General features: G+C 38.7%; 1 protein-coding gene across 7 annotated transcripts in view; it reads left to right on the top strand.

Moving 5' to 3' along the window:
- Positions 1-21,024, top strand: part of LOC108714205 (leucine-rich repeat-containing protein 7) — a 218,928-nt gene that overhangs the window by 180,408 nt on the left and 17,496 nt on the right. For 5 of the 7 annotated variants that reach the window (XM_041590355.1, XM_018258200.2, XM_041590357.1 and 2 more), the window contains 2 exons: positions 4,182-4,298; positions 13,644-13,898. In XM_041590355.1, coding sequence (XP_041446289.1) covers positions 4,182-4,298; positions 13,644-13,898 — 372 coding nt within the window. The remainder of the gene's footprint in view (positions 1-4,181; positions 4,299-13,643; positions 13,899-21,024) is intronic. The other 2 variants (XM_041590354.1, XM_041590358.1) reach the window with 1 other exon arrangement.

Below are 21,024 nucleotides of genomic sequence, written 5' to 3'. Positions count from 1 at the left end.
ATATTCAGGACCACACAGAGAACATTTGGGTAAACTGTCATGGGTCTTGGGCTACTTCCATATTTAATACTCTGTAGAAAGTAAAAAGAATTCCTTGAGATCTAAGATGCCGTCGCTGCCTTCACTGAATTAATGATTAAAAATACTCATGGATTATGGATAAGGATAAATATTTGAATTTGGCATGAGAATTTTAAATATAAATGCTTATAAATTTTAGTTGTCATTAAATAAATAGAAAAGCCAGAAAACTGCAATGAGTCCTAAAACCTACTCAGTGGGAAAGATATAAAAGTTCATCATTCACTGTGAAACAATATAAAGTAGCTTAATAAATCACTGAAGTGTCTGTCTTCCAATTGCATAGTAGAAAGCAACACAGTCAACATTGGTTAATTAGTATGCTTGTTTTTACTTGTGGTATTTCTAACCATCTTAAATACAATAGTTTTTAGTGCTCTGTGACCATTTAAAGAGTTTCACTGGCAAAGAGTGCGGTTGAATGTCATTTTAATTCCCATAAATAGTTCTATGGCAGGGTACTTTTTACCAATATTATATTTCTTGAGAGCGTATGGCTGCCAGAGATGCTCCAATAAATATATATATATATATATATATATATATATATATATATATATATATATATATATATATTGAGAGAGAGGTAATGAGCATACCATATTTTCCTGGGTGCCGAACCGGGAAACAACATAAACAAGGCAGAAGAACAGGTTTGTTCAATTAGTCTTCCAAAGACTTATTTCACTCAATATTTTGCTTTCCTACAAGGACCTTTGTCGGGAGTCTGGACTATTTGACTCCCGAGGAAAGTCCCTATTGGGAACAGAAACATTAAGTAAAATATAGATATATGTAAATATATTAGTCTTTGCAAGGCTATTTTAGCAAATTCTGTGCGTGCAATTATTCACTTATGCACTGTTTATTTATACATTTACACTTTTTTATGTATAAAACTACATTAGTGGGCAGATTTACTAAGCTCGAGTGAATAGTTCGAATCAAAAAATATTTGAATTTTGAAGTAATTTTTTGGGTACTTCGACCATCGAATTGTTCAAATTCGATCGAATTCGATCGTATCGAATGATTCGAATGATTCAAAGTAAAAATCGTTCGACCATTCGATAATCGAAGTACTGTCTCGTTAAAAAAAACTTCGACTTCATACTTTGCCAAATTAAAGCTACCGAAGTCCAATGTTAGCTTATGGGAACCTTCCCCAACACTTTTCTAAGTTTTTTTTGGTTGAATAAAAATCCTTGATCGATCGCTTAAAATCATTCGATTCGAACGATTTCATCGTTCGATCGAAGCTTTTGTGCTAAAATCCTTCGAATTCGATATTCGAAGGATTTTACTTTGAGGGTCGAATTCAAGGGTTTTTTCACTCTCGAAATTCGACCCTTGATAAATCTGCCCCTAAGTAAATGGTAACTCACTGTTCATATTTTGAAATGTCAGAATCAAAAATAACTCGTGTTTTTGCCTGGAACAAGCCAAAAACATTTTATTATAAATACAGCTTTGATTTAAATGCATTTTGAGTATAATATTTTGAAGTGCAAAATTAGCAATTGCGACAAATGAGTACATAAAGGTACTCTATATCAGAATTTGTCTAAAATAAAAGTCTTTGGGTAGTGATTGAATTGCAAATGATCTGCTTGCCCCCTAACTAATAGTTGTAGAAACTGATTACTGGCTGCCAGGCATGCATGAGTACACCACCTCTTGAGTACACCATAAAAAGCAGGTGTGGTGTGGTACACAATAAAACCCTTGGTTATTAGTTATGCTAATAAAATGGAAAATATATTTATAGGTATAAATAAAGGAATAGTACAGGATTATAAATGCTTTACCTCATAATACATATTTTTGCATTATTGGTACAAAAAATGCATCTCTACAGTTACATGGTGAGGTGAACATTAACAGAGCTAACAGTATAACACATTTAATGGCCCTCCTTTTTGTAGCTTTTCGAACTTAGGATGGGACACATGATGACTAGTTAATTAAGGGTTTTGATACAAATTTTGCTGCATTGCTCATTTTGAGTAAGAGCAGATAAGGTGTTATAGATATATTTGTATGAGGCGTCAAGTTTTCTTTATAAAGCTAATAATGGCAGGTTTGGATGTTATTCCCACTAATTACTTACTTCGGGAGTGTGTATTAAGTATCCAACAGTGCTATTTCAAATTCAATGGACTGAACAACATTAAAGGAGAAGGAAAGCCCCAGGGCGCAAAACCCCTCCCCCTCCCCTGTGTTGCCCCCCCTCCCTCCTCCCCCCTGGCCTACCTGTCCCCCTGGGCAAATGCCCCTAACTTGTTACTCACCCCTCTGCGCAGGTCCTGTCCACGGAGTTCACAGTCGCCATCTTCTCCCACGCGCGTCTTCTTCCTGCTCTGACCGGCGTCTTCTGGCGCATGCGCAGTAGGAACAGGTACCGGTACAGCTCTACTGCGCATGCGCCGAATGTCACGAAGTTTTCCGATTTCACTTCGTGACATTCGGCGCATGCGCAATTGAGCTGTACCGGTACCTGTTCCTACTGCGCATGCGCCAGAAGATGCCGGTCAGAGCAGGAAGAAGACGCGCGTGGAGAAGATGGCGACTGTGAACTCCGTGGACAGGACCTGCGCAGAGGGGTGAGTAACAAGTTAGGGGCATTTGACCAGGGGGACAGGTAGGCCAGGGGGGAGGAGGGAGGGGGGGCAACACAGGGGAGGGGGGGAGGGGTTTTGCGCCCTGGGGCTTTCCTTCTCCTTTAAGGTTTGCACATTGGCCTTAGCACAACTTCATGCACACATCACCCCTACTAAGGTTTTACCACTGACTATCGGCACTCTTAGAGGTATTTTGACCCTTCTATGGGTGATCATTGCTTATTGAAGATTATTCCAGTCTCTAGACTTGGCTTCATCCATTCTGTTCTTTGGATTTAGATCTACAGAAGGAAAAAAGGTACATTTTAGAAAGAGAGGCCAGTTGATAGTGAGGGCAGATTCAGCAATTAAATGTCTGCAAACCAGATTATAATTATTAATTTCCCTTATAATATTCCATTACATATTCAACATTTGTGTTTGTTTAATGCAATAGTGTATAATATTTAAGTTTGGTTACCCAATTCACCACATGTTTATGAGTGGACTGTATACTGTATGTATTGTTTAGGTCTGCATCTATTTAACTCTGCTTTCACCCTTTATATTCTGTCCACAAACATTGCCTAGCAACTCCCCATAGGGGGAAGTAGAACTAGGAATAATAGCAATCTAGAAATGCTAGAAATAGTTGCAGTCAAAAAGCAAAAGGATATCAAGGCTAGATTTGTATTGTAATTATATATTTGTCATTATTTTAATGTTTGTTAAGGCCCCCTGATTTTCGTCTTCCTGTCTGTCATTTAAACTACTTACTGGTTGGTATAGACAGTTAATTCAAAAGGAAAATGCAAAAAAATAAAATACAAAATCTTTGTATTTTGTTAGCTGTTATCGGCACATTATTAACAAGAGACGTAGGCCTCAATTAAATTCAGATAATCTGTAACTTGATTTTTTCTGTGGATGAGCATTATTTAGTTATTATCAGGATACAAATACAAATAGAAAACTGAAATTATTAGCATATTTGTGCAATATTTGTGTAGTTTGTGTAGTGTCCTCTTCTGTATTATGATGACACAGCAACTTCAGAGTAGGTACCAAAAGAAAGATCATAACTGCTTTTGAAAATGTAATGAAAAATGTAAAGAATACAAGCACAATCAATAAACACTAAAGGAAACTGTAAAATTTTAGTATAAAATATTTTGATACATTTGTAAGTACTTTTAACTATTACATTCCATTGCAGTGTGAAATGTCCTGTCCTTGCATATAACAATGACAATGTTAATGGCATAGGCACAAGGCATATAAAAAGTTACATTTTTATTAGAGCTTGTGAGAAAAGGCTCACATATTACCCACATTGTATATACTGTATATTAGGATGGTTTGAAGGATTGAGTACAATTTAAGGAGATTTTGGGGGACGCTAAACTATCACTGTTTATATAACTATTTATGTAAATCATAATAAAATTGTTAAATATATTTAAAAAAAACTTCTAATTTAGTTTTATTTATATAACTTAGACACCATCACAGCAAAGCAACATTCTAGACAATGGACAGGAAGACATGTCTTTGGGTCAATGGAACCCTTATCCGCTGGGTCGAAGAGATGTACCACCTGAAAATATCACTAAAAAGGTATTATTGCTTTAGAGAATGTGTCGTTGTGAACATTCCAATCATGTCAAAGTGAAAAGACTACATATGCTTGCCTTTCCTTTCATAATTATTCTAAAGCTGTATTCAGATTTCTTTAGAAATAATAAGGACCAGGGCTGTTCAGGCATAAGTTAATGTCAATAATATGATAAAAAATCTTTTACATCATTCTGTTCTTAGGTAAGGTCTTACATAGTAATAAGTTGAAAAGATTGAAAAAAGACTAGTCCCTGGATCAACTTGTACTATGAACTATCTTCCATAACTCTGTATTCCCTCACTTGCTAAAAAGCCATCCAACCCCTTCTTAAAGCTATCTTATGTATCAGCCTGTACAAATGATTCAGGGAGAGAATTCCCCATCTTCATGGCTCTCACTGTAAAAAACCCCTTCCAAATATTTAGGCGGAACCTCTTTTATTCTAATCGGAATGGATGACCTCATGTCAGCTGGAAAGACATACTGGTAAATAAAGCATTAGAGAAATTATTATATGATCCCCTTATATATTTATACATAGTTATCATATCACCCCTTAAGTGCCTCTGCTCCAGCATGAACATCCCAATTTGGCCAGTCTTTCCTCATAGCTAAGATTTTCCATACCTTACCAGCTTAGTTGCCCTTCGCTGTACCTTCTCTATTTCAGTAATGTCCTGTTTGAACACTGGAGACCGAAACTGTACGTCATATTCTAGATGGGGCCTTATCTGTGCTCTATAAAGTGAAAGAATGTCCCTCCCGTGACTCTATGCCCCTTTTAATACAGCTCAAGACCTTATTTGCCCTTGATGCTGCTGACTGGCTTTGCTTGCTACAGCCAAGTTTATCATCTACATGGACTCCAAGGTCCTTTTCCATAATGGATTTGCCTAGTGCAGTCCCATTAAGGGTAGGACTACCCTGGCGACTTTGAAGTGATCCGACACAGGGCGACAAAATGCACGCGTCAAGTTGGATGCGACAGGAACAAGGTAAGTAATATAAAGTCGGATAGTGTCACAACGGTAATCCAACGCGACACAACTTTCGGATACAAACACAGCTTGTTCCTGTCGCATCTGACTTGATGCGTGCGTTTTATCGCCCTGGGTTGGATCACATCAAAGTCGGCCGTGTAGTCCTACCCTAAGTGGCTTGGATATTTTTACATCCCAGGTGCATGATTTTACATTTATCAACATTGAATCTCATTTGCCACTTAGCTGCCCAGGTTGCCAGTTTGTCAAGATCCTGTTGCAAGGATGCCACATCCTGGATGAAATTAATTGAGCTCTATAGTTTTGTGTCATCTGCAAGCACTGATAAATTACTTACAATACCACTCCCTAATAAATGAAGTTAAATAAAAGTGGACCCAATACTTTATTTCAAGCAGAGAATGTACAATTAACCACCCTCTGTACCCTATCCTGAAACCAGTTTCCCATCCATGTGCCAACAACTTCATTAAGCCCAACAGACCTTATAAAGCAGTCGTTTGTGTGACATGACCTATCCTTCATAAAGCCATGCTGATTGCTGCTCATAATGCCATTCACTAGGACAAAATTGTGAATGTGATCCCTTAACAAGCCTTCAAATAATTTGCCCATCACAGATTTCAAACTTACTGGCCTATAATTGCCAGGCTGAGATTGTTATCCCTTTTTAAATATTGGAATTACATCAGTTTTTCTCAATCCATAACTACTATACCAGATGAAAAGATACCAGATGAAAGCGAATCTGAGAAAATCAGAAATAGGGGCTGGTCTAAAACTGAACTAAGCTCTCTTAGAACCTGGGGGTGTATGCCATCAGGCCCTGGAGCCTTGTTTACATTAATTTCTATTAAAGCTTTATGAATCATATCCTGAGTCAGCCACTGACTAGATTGAGTTAAGCCATCAGTGCAGCTACGAAGTGAGCCTGGTAATTCAGACTCCTCTATTGTATACACTGAAGAAAAGAATGGATTTGCCTTTTCTGTTACAACAATATTCATACCTTTAAAGGGAGCAACACTCTCAAACCTCATGTTTTTACTGTTAATATACTTAAAAACTTTTGGTGGTTAGACTTAACCTCAGCCACAATGCACTCTTCATTTCCTTTCTTATCCTTCCAGGTTGCTGATTTACAACATTTATTACAGTGTTTATATTCATTAAATGCAGCTTCAGTCCCAACAGACTTGTAGTTTTTAAATGCCTTTCTCTTCTTTCCTATTAACGTCTTTACTTCTATATTAAGCCACATATGATTATTCTTAGTGCTTCTACATTTACTCCTTAAAAGGGTGGTTCACCTTTAAGTTAACTTTTGGTATGTTATAGAATGGTTAATTCTATGCAACTTTTCAGTTGGTCTTCATTGTGTATTTTTTATAGTTTCTGAATTGTTTGCCTTCTGCTTCTAACTCTTTCCATCTTTCAAATGGAGGTCACTGACCCCATCTAAAAACAAATGCTCTGTAAGGCTATAGATCTATTGTTATTGATACTTTATATTACTCATCTTTCTATTAAGACCCTCCCCTATTTATATTCCACTCCCTTATTCAAATCACTGCATAGTTGCTAGGGTAATTCGGACCCTAGCAACCAGATTGTTGAAATTGCAAACTGGAGAGCGGCTGAATAAAAAGCCAAACAACTCAAAAAACACAGATAAAAAATGAAAACCAATTGCAAATTGTCTCAAAATATCACTCTCTACATTATTCTAAAAGTTAACTCTAAGGTGAACAACCCCTTTAAGGGAATAAATTGAGAACAGTAATGATTTACGATAATTTTAAATAACAACTATTTCTGTTCTGTGTTTTGTCAGTTTATAAACTTGTTCCCATTAACTAATCTGGCAGTACTGTTGCCCCAGTTAATATCTGGGTAATTAAAATCTCCCATTATCTTAACTTTACCCAAATTAGCAGCCTTTTCTATTTGCATCATGAGCTTAGCCTCCTCCTCCTCACTTACATTAGGGGGTCTATAGCATACGCCTACAATTAATTTGCTGGACTCTTTACAATTGGTGAAGAACTCCACCCATAAGACTTCTGCCCCCTCATTTTCTAACATAATCTCCTCCTTTATAGAAGCTATTAAATCCTGCCTAACAAACAGACATACCCAAACTTTTTCTATTGCCTCTGTCCCTCCAAAACAAAGTATAGCCGCTGATATTAACTGCCCAGTCATGCGACTCATTGGCCACATCAATCACATCATATTTTCCCTCCAGCTCTCCCATTTTACCAGACAGACTCCTTGCATTTGCAAACATACATTTAATACTGGTACCATATTGAACAAATGACATGTGGTCCTCCCTATCCTTAATAGTACCCAAAACCAAATCTCCACCCCCATTTTCCCTTCCTTTGCCCACTATCTCATCTAACCTGTCTTCCACTGAATCTTTTACTGAACCCTCCCCCCAACACCTAGTTTAAAATCTTCTCCAATCCTTTAGCCATCTTCTCCCCCAAAAAAGCTGTGCCATCATCATTGAGGTGCAGCCAAACCCTAGCAAGAAGCCTGAAGCCGACTGAGAAATCAGCCCAGTTGCATTTGCAAACATACATTTAATACTGGTACCATATTGAACAAATGACATGTGGTCCTCCCACATATCAATTAAGTTCAGGCTCTTTTTGTTGGTCTTTGACATAACTGGAAGCAGCTGAGGGTAGTGCTTCTTTTTTGCTTTTATAAGAGTACTTCCCCCAACTATGGCCCCAGAAATGTAAACTGTGAAACAAGTCTGAAACAGGGGTGTCACTAGATGACTTGAGTCTTTTGAGCTCATGTGTTAGTGTAACTACAAAGACTAACTTAACTAGTTATGTAGCTGTAGGGCTAAGGCTAGTCCTTGACGTATCGCTATAAATCTTATTAATGAAAAACCTTTAAGGGGCATGAAATTCTTACGATTGACATGTTTGCTCGTTATACTTTACATCAGGTGTTAAAGGTTTGCAGGGCTGGCTAATGGCTGTGCAACATCCAATAGTTCAAAAGACTGCGGATACAATATTGTGGTGCTCTATGCAGAAACTTTGCCGCTTAACTTGGTTCTGGTATTCCATATAGTATAAGGAGTCGGATGGCACACACTGTGGCAATTGTGCTAAAACATAAGTGATTTATTTGGATCTAGTGTTCTTGATAAAGGAGGTTGCACCTCCGAAACGTTGTGTTGAGATCCAAATAAATCCCTTATGTTTAAGCACAATTGCCACACTGGCTAATGGCTAATCTATGTCCAGTATGCCATTCTTGTACAGTGCACAGCAGGTGAAAAAATAATAGGATTTAATTGGACTGTATTTCTATGGAAAGCAATTCTCGCTCTTAATTCTTTAACAGCTTGGGGTTTGCATTATAACATTTTCATAACATTCATGAATTATAAGTCTTTATTATTTCTTAGCTAGGACAATGTCAGTGATAAAACTATTCTCTGTTGTCTGAGAACAAGCCAGATAATTACATGTGAGATGAGAGAGGGTCTAAACAATAAGATCTCAGCTGGAGGTGTGCATTGTGGAAAGGCAGTGGGGAATTCTCCACAAGCTATAAACTTTACAGGCATTTGTAATAATAGCTTTACAGAAAGCCTCTGGGTGTATGTCCATACAGTACAGATGCTTAGTCGAAAAGTGTGAAGGATGGAAAGCATTTCTATTTATTTAAAAAAACAAATCCACAAGTAACCGATATGGTAAACATGTTGCTTGTAACCCCTTATGCCTGCAGATCTATATATGTTTGTGAAATGACATTCATCAGGGTATTGTATGCAAAGAATAGGCTATGTATAAAGGGCTATGACAAGGATAGGTTTTATTCATATTATGATCCATATTGTTTTGTCATTGTGTAAATGGAGGATCTTATTTAATGCCATTAAAAAATACACAAGCCCAACAGATAGAATATTACTTTAAGGAGAACGATCAGGACACACCCAGTCAGGCAGTTATTTGGGACGCTCATAAGGCAGTGATCAGAGGTCATCTCATTAAACAAGGCGCTCATTTAAAAAAACTCAGAACGCAGCAGATAGCAGTACTCACGGATAGACTACGAGATCTAGAATATAGCCATAAACAAGATTTAAACGAAACCACTTTAACTGACTTGGAAAAATGTAGAGGGGAACTAAATTTACTACTGGTCCATAAGGCTGAACATTCACTGAAAAGAACACAAAGGAAATTTTACGACAAAGGTAACAAACCTGACACAATGTTGGCTAGAGCTCTTAATGACAAAAAAAGATTGGGTCTAATAAGAGCACTCAGATCGGACGGAGGAGAGATAGTCAATAACCCCAAATCTATAGTGAATATGTTCTCACACTTTTATGCTAAACTGTATAATGGATCCACCACAGCCCCTACACTAGCTGACTCTGATATACAAGACTATCTAAGAAACACTGATCTGCCATCTCTTCTAGAGGATCAAAGGGGGGACTTAGAAGCAGATATCACTGAGACTGAAGTGGCATTAGCCATATCCCAGCATAAACCCTCCAAAGCCCCTGGCCCAGATGGCCTTTCTCTGTTATATTATAGGAAATTTCAGTCAGTACTTCTACCTCACCTTACCAAACTATTTAATCAACTTCTTACTTCTGAAGTAGAATTGACAAACGATATGTCTAGAGCCAACATAATTGTGATTCCAAAACCGAACCGTGACCCCAACTTGTGTCAAAACTATAGGCCTATATCTTTAATCAACTTAGATCTCAAACTCTATGCCAAAATTTTAGCTAACAGACTTAATCGATATCTTCATACTATTATCCACCCAGATCAAACGGGCTTTATTCAAGGCAGGGAGGCTACTGACAATATCAGGCGGATTTTACAAATAGTCCATGAGGTCGAGAGAAACAAAATTCAATCTATGCTTTTAACATTAGATGCAGAAAAAGCTTTCGACCGCATAGACTGGAGATATATGCAACACACTCTACTACAACTGGGCTGTGGCTCCACATTTACTTCAGCAGTGATGAAGCTATACCATGCACCGTCTGCTCGAGTAGCGATGGGAGGCTATTATTCATCCCCATTTCAGATCAAAAATGGGACTAGGCAGGGATGCCCACTGTCGCCCCTAATATTTGCGATGTGTATTGAACCCCTTGCCCACAGAGTACGCCATAATCCTAATATATCAGGGATTACCATAGGTTCATATACGTATAAAGTAGCGTTATTTGCTGATGATACAATATTTTCTATAACCAGGCCTCAGACTACATTACCCAATTTATACAGAGAGCTCCGAGATTTTGCAAAGGTTTCAGGGTTTAAAATCAACAATACCAAATCGGAGGCACTTAACCTCTCACTTGACAAACCCACTCAGAAACTTCTGGAACTGAATTTTGAATTTTTGTGGGTGAAAAAGGGACTTAAATATTTAGGGGTGAAGATCCCTCCCACAACTAATCAAATTGCGGATATGAACTACACTCCACTATTAGCCTCTTTGCGCAACGATCTTCAAAGGTGGCATAAATTGCCAATATCTTGGATGGGTAGGATCTGCTCTATTAAAATGAGTCTACTGCCTAAACTTTTATATTTGTTTCGGGCTTTGCCCGTGCCTCCTCCCAAAAAAGATCTAGAAAAACTACAACAGCAGCTGATAGATTTCACTTGGCGCTATAAACGACATAGAATAAATAAAAAAATGTATTATCAGCCCACTACAAGAGGAGGACTGGCCTTTCCTAATTTAGAAAATTATAGGACAGCGGCTCTATTGGCCCAAATCACTAAATGGCACTCGGATCCCAACAACAACAGATGGGTAGAGCTTGAAAACCAATTGACCACTCCCAATATTGCTGCGGATATATTGTGGCTGGAGCATAAACATAGACCTCGTAACAGTTTAAACAACATGTTTATTAAATACTCAGTGAATGCATGGGATAAAGTAAATTCAGCTTTATCTATCCGCAAACTCCCCTCTCTTCTAACCCCACTGTTTCATAATCCTGCTTTCCAGCCGGGGATGAACTCATTCGCTTTCACTTGGTGGATTACTAATGGTATTACCAGAGTCGGTGATATGTTCCATAATTCTAAACTATTAACATGGGATACATTACGGTTAAACCGCCAAATTCCGCTAAAGGAACACTATAGATTTCAACAGATCCTTCATTTCGTGTCTGGACTGATGGGACAGACCTACCCTGATGTCTCCACATTTGAGTATTTGTGCAACAACTCTTTACGCAAACACAAAATCAGTATGTTGTACTCTAGTCTAGCGGAGGCCGAATGTCCCCAGAGGAAAACGGCACGTATGCTGAAATGGGAGCAAAGATTAGGTGAACCTCTAGAGGTGGAGGACTGGGAGCGTATCCACAGTACAATGGCAAAAGCATCAATTAATACTTATGTTAAGGAAAATGCATATAAGGTGTATCACGACTGGTATTATACACCCAAGAAGTTACACAAATGGTTTCATTCTTCTGATTTGTGCTCTAGGGGATGTGGGGAGATAGCAGATGAAATGCACATGTGGTGGTCATGTCCCTTGATACAGAGATTGTGGGTGGAAGTGTTTAAGACCATAAATGAAACTCTGGCAACATCATTACCACCTGACCCATGGTTAGCTTTATTACTACGCAAACCTGAACAATTGACATCCAACGAACATAAACTATGTGTCCAATTGTGCCTGACCACGAGAGGTTTGATAGCTAAGAGATGGAAGGGCCCCCCTCCAACGATGCAGGAAATCAGAAATAGGCTTTGGTGGACTATTGAAATGGAGAAGCTTACTGCTTTATTGAATAATCGGCTAAGTAACTTTGAGGTTGTGTGGAATATTTGGCTCTATAGAGAAGGATTATTGCAAGGTAGAACGTAATTTCTCAACCACCGAAAGGTTACTCAATCCCTCCCCCCCACCCCTTCTCCCCTCTTTTTCCCCTTTTAAACAATACAGAAAAAATGGTTAACACACAAAAAAAGGTTTATACACGTGATACAATGAGATTGACGAGATTGTATTTCAGTAAAGACTTTTATTATTGTATGTATGAGAAAAATGCCATATTACAGTCTGTCAAACTTTTGTGTTAACTTCAATAAACAGAAAGTTGAAAAAAAAAAAAAATACACAAGCCCTTCTGCATGCTCTATCCCAGTGATCCCCAACCAGTAGCTCGTGAGCAACATGTTGCTCTCTAACCCCTTGGATGTTCCTCCCAGTGGCCTCAAAGCAGGTGCTTATTTTTGAATTCCAGGCTTGGAGACAAGTTTTGGTTGTATAAAAACCAGGTGCACTGCCATACAGAGCCTCAATGTAGGTTGACAATCCACATGGGACTAATAAATGGCCAATCACAGCCCTTATTTGGCACCCTGGGAACATTTTTCATGGTAGTGTTGCTCCCCAACTCCTTTTACTTCTGAATGTTGCTCACGGGTTCAAAAGGTTGGGGATCCCTGCTCTATCCCATAGTACAATGCCTAATTTCCCCTACAGACAAGATGCAGGGATAGCTTGGGTACTCAGCACACCTCACTGTATATACGTCCTTCAAGTTCTTGTGCAGTACAACTTGCAACAAATGTATTCACAAAATCCAAATTTCCCACCAATGCATATTCCTATAACACTTGTACTGTGTGTATAGCACAAACAGACTGAATGTTAGTTAAATTATGAACAGAGATTTTTTTCTCTTACTTTGTGGCATTAAGGTAGGGATCCAGCAATTTTATTTTTGGTATCTGTGAATGCCTAAAAGGAAAACTAAGCCCCCCAAACAATGTAGGTCTCTAAAAATTTATTGCATAAACCAGCTCATATGTAAAACCCTGCTTCATGTAAATTAACCATTTTCATAATAATATACTTGGGTAATCATAAATAGAAAATTGCCCAGGGATCCTACGATTCACAGTGCACACAAACAAACCATACATGTCAGGTCACATGAGCCAATTAACAGACAGAGTTCTGCCTTTCGCTTCCTCACTTCTTCCTGTTACAGTTAGTGCTGTAGTATTTCTGGACAGGTGATCTCTGAGGCAGCACACAGACCATGGTTCAAGGCAAGAGATGTAAAAGGCCAATATTTACTTAAATATATACCAGTTTGGTAAGATTCTTTAAAATGCTACTTAATTTGATATAAACTATCTGTTGCTTAAATATTCATTTTGGGGGTATATGTTTCCTTTAAGAGGCTGGCAATAAATCTCTAGAGAACAAATAAGGGGGAAACCTCAGGAGGTTCTCTTCTAGTCGAACCTATAAGATGTAACAATTGCCTCTTTTCAGCTTCCTGAAGCTTTGCCTAACGGGTTACATTACCCACAGGCAGGTAGCCATATACAGACATTAATGGGATCCCAGAGCCTGCAGCACAGATCCAGAGAGCAGCAACACTATGAAGGGGGTATGAATAAAGTCACCATCCAACAGTACCAGTCACCACTTCCTATTCAGATTCCTTCAGCTCAGCGAGGTCCTCAGTCAGGAAGGTGTTTGATCCAGACTAAAGGGCAACGGAGTATGGATGGATACCCTGAGCAGGTAGGAAATCTTGCATCTTTTAGAGAAAAGAAAATATACAGTATTTATATCAAATGAAGGGGCAATAATCATTAATATTGTTTACAAATAATTTTATTTCTTCCTACAGCTTAAAATATATAATGCTGTCTCTGTGTGGTTTTGGTTGGGTGAACAGAACACATAACTTGTACATGACAGGGTAAATGCAGTGAATATTTAATTGGTATTGTACACCAAGAGATTATGGTAGGTGTTATGTTTTGGGTAGCCGAGGATGAGTAGAGTATAACAGTGTTATATTAGCAGGCTCATGCAGTCATTGCACAACAGTAACTTTCACTTTTACGCTGTCCAGGAAGTATGCACAGTATAAGTCTGAGCACAGTGACATCTACAGGCCATTTGTATAAACACCACATATTCCCCCTATAGTAGAAAGCATTTGGACAACTATAATAAGCAGCAACAATTAAACAGTATGCATTTTTAAAACAATATTATACATTCTTCACATCAAAAAGTCCTTGGTCCATGCAGGTAGTTTTCTGATTCTCTCAGTAAGCCTTATAGGTTCACTTTCTTCAGGCCTATTGCAGTTGACATCAGGAGTAGGAAAATGTCCTTTATCAAATGGAGCTTCTCCAAAGTCATATCTAACAGGAGCAAGACGACTTGCATTCCATATGCGTCCATCAGACAGTTCATATGTGTATGGTCCTCGCTGTCGTCTCACTTCAAGTGGTGTAGTAAATTTAGATTGTCCTTGTTTCAGTATTCCTGGTTTCTTAATTCTGACTAAAGATCCAGGCTGAAAGTGTACTTCTCTGGCACCACGTTTTCTGTCAGTATAAGCCTTGCATTTGGCTTGTTGACGTTTCACAATGTCAGCAGTAGATGATTTTGTAGGCACAGTATTTTGTGGAAGTTTGATGTCTGCAACATGTAACTTAGTGCGCATCTGTCTGCCATGTAATAATTCAGCTGGAGATGATTCGGTTGTTGCATGGCACGTTGCTCTGCAGTTATGTAGGAACTCTGTTGTAAATACTTTCCAAGATTTCCCAGTAAGATTTGCTGTCTGTAGTGGCTCTTTCAGACTTCTGCTCGATTTCTCCATTTGCTTGTGGGTAATACACTGAAAATTTCCTATGCACAATATATCTCTCTCTCAGAAAGAATTCAAACTGAGATGAGACAAACTGTGGTCCGTGGTGGCTGAAGTTGTGGTGTAGGTGTGATAGCTGTTTTGTCATGATTCTGACAAGTAACATAAGAATAAATGGCAGTTACCACATCAGCATCCATTGCTGGCCACCAGTATAGTTCTCGTAGTCTTTGTTTTGTACGTACAATTCCTTGATGACTCTCATGTGCAAGTTGTATGAGCTTTTCTTGCAAGGTTTTTGGTATCAGTAAACGGTGAACTTCACAGACAACATAGCCATCTACTAAGGACAGTTCATGTCTAATCCTGCAGTAAGGTTGAAGATCAGGACTGAGTTTCTTCTCAGCATTTGGCCATTGTTAAACGTGACAAACAATCAGCAGTAACATTTTTCAAACCTGGTTTGTATTGCATTTTGTGGTTGTAATTTAGTAGCCTTGCTAACCATCTAGCTATACGCATTCCAGCTCTTCCTAGTCCCTTTGTTGTAAGCAGTGTAGTTAAAGGGCTATGATCAGTGCATAAGGTAAATTCTCTACCACATACGTAGGTTCTCCATTTTTCTGTTGCCCAAACACACGCTAGAGTTTCTTTATCAACAGTTGAATATTTACGCTCTGCCTCTGTAAGTGTTCTGGATGCAAATGCAACAGTTTTCTCTGTATGATCAGCATGGATCTGTGTGAGAACTGCACCAATGCCATAGTCTGAAGCATCTGTAGTAACCATAGTGGGCAGTGCAGGATCAAATAAAGCTAGTGCTGGACTGTTCACAATTAGCTGTTTTACTATTTCAAAGCTATGTTGAGCAGACTCTGACCACACCAGACTTAAAGTTCCACATAGTAGTGCTCTAAGTGGCTCCACAACTGAAGCATAGTTGGGAATAAACTTAGAATACCATAAAGTAAGACCTAAGAAAGCTCGTAAGGTCTTTAAATCAGATGGAGTAGGTGCTTGTGTAACAGCGTTGACATGGTTAGGGTAAGGCAGTAATCCATCTTGTGAAATTATATGACCCAGAAATGACAGCTGAGTTTGTCTGAAGTGGCATTTGGAAAGGTTCAGTTTCAGTCCTGTAGAATCAATGCATTTCAGAAACTTTTCATGGTACTTGTCATGAAGATCCATAGTTGCAGCGTAGACAATTATATCATATTATAGCATTCTACACCAGGTATGTCATGGAGTATAGAAGACATCAGTCTTTGAAAACAATTGGGTGCTGAAGCCAGTCCATAAGGTACACGCTTGAACCAAAACAAACCATCATGGGTGATAAATGCAGTGAGGCCTCTGCTTTCCTTATGCAATAATACTTGATGATAAGCACTCTGAAGATCCAGAGTAGAAAATAATTTTGCTCCTCGAAGTTCTGAAAATATTTCCTCTATGTGTGGCAAGGGATGATTATCCATAACAATTGCTTTATTAGGTTCACGGAGATCAACACACAATCGAATACCTCCAGTTTTCTTCATTGTTACAACAATTGGTGAAACCCATTCAGAGGATTCTGATTTTTCAATCACATCTTGCTCTACCAGTTTCTTTAGTTCCTGTCAGACAGTCTCCCTTATAGAGTAGGTAGGGCAATCAACCTCAATTTCTGGTGTACTGGTTTTACATCTGGTCTCAACTTAACTTTGAGTACAAAGTTCTTTGCACAATCCGGTGAAGTGTTGCTTTGTGGTGAAATTTTAGACACTGGCTGTGTGGCAGGCACTGGTGCTGTAGTAATGAGACCATCAATTAATTGTAGGTTTAATGCAGCAAAGAGATCCCTTCCAAGTATAGCAGTACCCTAATTCACAATGTAAAAGTCACATTTTGCAGTATTTGATTCAAATTGTACAGTCACTGGCAAGAAACCAAGCACAGGGATTGGATCCTTTAAGTAACTGACCAGTTTCAGGGCAGGTGCAACAAGCGGATCTTTTTCAAGAAAATATCCTTTGGTAGTGTAGAAACAGCTGAACCTGTATCAAGCATCAGGTTAATGGAGTGCCCCTTGTCAGCAGAAGCAGTATTGACACTGACAGTGCATATCAACTTGCCTGGAATAAATGTACCAGCTTTATCCACACTTAATACTGTGACATTTGTAGTAGTGACAGTTAGCAGAACTATGGCAGATCTTAGCAAAATGTCCTACCTTTTTGCATTTGCGGCACTGTAAAGCTTTTGCAGGACATGTGACATAATTTGCAGTGTGTTGTGTTGAACCACAGCGAAAGCAGTATTTTCTATTTGTATTTGCTGCACGGCTTTGCAGTGTAGGTGAATCCCTTTCCTTAGCACTGTATTTTGCATGTGACTGTGCATTATTAGGCCACAGTGTTAAATTCACAATCTGTACATTCCCAGCAGTTCCCTGACTGAGAGTTTTAGCCTCTGCCATTGCTGTTTCAATTTGGCTAGCAGCTGTAATAGACTTTGCAAGGGTTAAATCCTGCTCTAGGAGCAGTCTCTCTCTAATGCGAGGTGAGTTTGTTTTTTCCACTATTTAGTCTCTTAGCATTTCATCTGTTAGATTCCCAAACTCACAGGTAATAACCAGCTCTCTCAAAGCTGCTACAAATTGTTCTCTAGATTCGCCATTACGCTGTCCATGTTGGCGGAATTTATATCTTTCAGCAACCACATTTACTCTTGGCATGAAAAACTTCTTTATAGCAGTAAGTGCAGTTTCATAAACATCATAATGTATAGAATATACGTTATCCCTCTGCTCCCAGGCAGTGAGTAAAGCACGCTTTCTAGCAGCAGAAATCTCCCCTTGGTCAGCAGCAATAATGTAATTTTCAAACATACAAATCCAAGCAGTAAAAGGTATGGTAGGCTCACCAGGGTTTAGAAGAAAATCTGCAGGCTGCTGCAGAGGTAGAAGAGACATCCTGTCGCCAATCTGTTATGTTTTGGGTAGCCGAGGATGAGTAGATTATAACAGAGTGCTTTATTAGCAGGCTCATGCAGCGAATACACAACAGTAACTTTCACTTTCAATCTGTCCAGGAAATATGCACAGCAAGGTAATTGCAGTGCCAGTCTGTGAATTACACCCAGATCACATGGTAAGATTATTACACCACCCGATGACAAACTTCATAGATAATCTACTGTAAACCTGTGGCCAAAGTTAAAAAAAATCAAGAAAAGCAAAATAACTGCCTAAAATGTTACTTTCTGCTAATTCTTTCAGACTACTGTTGTTTCTAGAGAACACACCAAACTTCACAAACAAGACATACTGGCTCGAGTTTGGCTCAGACTCTATGTTGTAATCTCAGATGTACAGTAACACACTCACCAAGAATACACATACACCACAGACCCACAGGCAAACTTTTAGACACACATACACCCTAAAAACTCAGGCACACACATATCCAGACAGACTATACCTATAAGGACAAAACTATCTCCCTCTGCACTGTGTGACCATCATTTCTTATAGCCACATAATTCTGTGCTTCTGTGAAAGAAAGGCAGAGAAATGCCATGCTTAGGTACAGTGAGGACATGTACTGTATAAGCAGAGCAAGAAGCAAGCAGTATGTTTTGCTGCAACAGTTTATAAATTATGTCACTTAAAACCTACCCTCACTCTGCTTAACTACCAAACGCCACATACAGTATCACATTTCTCACCCACTTAAATCTTGCCCACTCTCACACCTTGTGTATTACTACCTTCCCTTTAGAGTGTAAGCTCTTTCTGCATAGGGCCTTCCTCAGCTTTTGAAACGGTATTGATTGTGATGTATGTAACTCCATATGTTCTATGTATATAATTTCATGTGATTTAGTTATATAATCACATTTACTTTACAGCGCTATGCCATATGTTTGCGCTATATAAATACATGTTAATAATAATAATATATTATTGGAGCTCAGTTATATTATTTTTAACATGTTTGCTGGCTTGGTGCCTGAATGCAGAAGTAGAAAATTCTTTAGCCCTCACCCCTGCAGATTGTTGGTTTTCGGTTGAATATAACGCTCAAGGAGAACGAGTTTTTTCGGGTCGGATTAAAGGGGGAATAGCCAGAGACTTTGGACACTTTTTGCCCTTATCTTAATTTGGTATAGAAGAAGAACTGTTTGATAAAATGATTTGGGCAGTGACTTACAGACTCTTGCTGTTCTTTTTTGGAATGAGCAGATGTGTAGGTGCTGCCATTGTAGCTCTGCTGATTGATTGCTTCACCCTTACAGCCATAACATCACTCTGCTCTGTGCAGTTCCCACCCACTTCCTGCTTACTACTTCCTGCTCTATGTGTGCTGCACAGACTCCTATCAGCAAATTAGTGGAGTTGAACAGCTTTTTTACAGTTTTTTGGGTAGCTAGGTTAGTGGAGAGGGACTGGAAAGCTGTGTCAGTAACATCAAATCACCTCCCTATCTCCACTTTGCTTTAATTTTTTCTTCAACTGACCACATAAATGTCATGATGTTTGCTGTCTGATCTCTCTGTTTTTTCTGATGTGTTTGAGGAGGCCCAAGCCTTCATTAAAATCCGCCCATGCCTGAAGTACAATTCTCAAATCAGCTGCAACCCTATAAATGCCAGAGATCATATCAGAAAGCTTTTACCTGATGAACTGTTGTGGGATTGTAACGGCATTTGATAAATTACTCGGCAGGAGAACATACACATACAGCCACAGTATAGTGGATAGTGTTAGAGCAACTGTTTCTATCAGCCTACAGAGTTAATTGATGTATTTGGTTTATGCTTGCACATATAATCATCTTAACTTATTCTAACACTACTGTTCTCAAAACTGTAATCATATTCTGCAAGAAAAACATATTTCTATGCATGTGTATCACTTTAAGCTCTGCTTTCCTTTTTGCTAATGTGCACCAGGCTGCATATTGAATCTCTGCAAGATTTATGATACTTCTAAAATGAGATCCACGGTCTGTTTTCTCTCTTCCTTATATAGGTATTTTTTGCACATTGTCCTATATTTGAAAGAACTTTATCCTGCCATAATCTGCCATATATAAAAACTGACTTTAGAAAATTCATTATTATGGTTGTCTTGTTTTTAGTCTATTAATATGGAATTATTTCTTACCAAATTCAGATAACTTCTTATCTGAAACAGCTTATACCCCTCTTATTCTCTCTGAACACAAGTAGCTTGTGCTTAAAGGAACAGTAACATCAAAAAATAAGTGTTTTAAAGTAATGAAAATATAATGCAGTGTTGCCCTGCACTAGTAAAACTGATGTGTTTGCTTAAGAGACACTACTATTGTTTATATAAATAAGCTGCTGTGTAGCAATGGGGGCAGCCATTCAAAGGAGAAAGGGCTCAGGTTATACATCAGATAGCAAATAAGCTCTGTCTGTCTAATGGTGTTATCTTTTATCCATTAGTTATCCTGTGCCATTTAGCCATTTTTCAATTTCCGCCATTGCTCCACAGCAGCTTGTTTATATGAACTATAGTAGTGTTTCTGAAGCAAACAGATCAGTTTTACCAGTGCAGGGCAACAGTACATGATATTTTCATTACTTTTAGGGGCCGATTCATCAAGCTCGAGTGAAGGATTCGAAGTAAAAAAACTTCGAATTTCGAAGTGTTTTTTGGGCTACTTCGACCATCGAATGGGCTACTTCGACCTTCGACTACGACTACGACTACGAATCGAAGGATTCAAACTAAAAATCGTTCGACTATTCGACCATTCGATAGTCGAAGTACTGCCTCTTTAAAAAAAACTTCGACCCCCTACTTCGGCAGCTAAAAGCTACCGAAGTCAATGTTAGCCTATGGGGAAGGTCCCCATAGGCTTGCCTAAGTTTTTTTGATCGAAGGATATTCTTTCGATCGTTGGATTAAAATCCTTCGAATCGTTCGATTCGAAGGATTTAATCGTTCGATCTAAGGAATAATCCTTCGTTCGTTCGATCGCAGCATTTGCGCTAAATCCTTCGACTTCGATATTCAAAGTCGAA

This window comes from Xenopus laevis, chromosome 4L (genome assembly GCF_017654675.1).
Source record: "Xenopus laevis strain J_2021 chromosome 4L, Xenopus_laevis_v10.1, whole genome shotgun sequence".
Classification (NCBI taxonomy): Eukaryota; Metazoa; Chordata; class Amphibia; order Anura; family Pipidae; genus Xenopus; species Xenopus laevis.
Note: the sequence above shows the minus strand (reverse complement) of the source record. Positions and strands in the feature narration are given on the sequence as shown.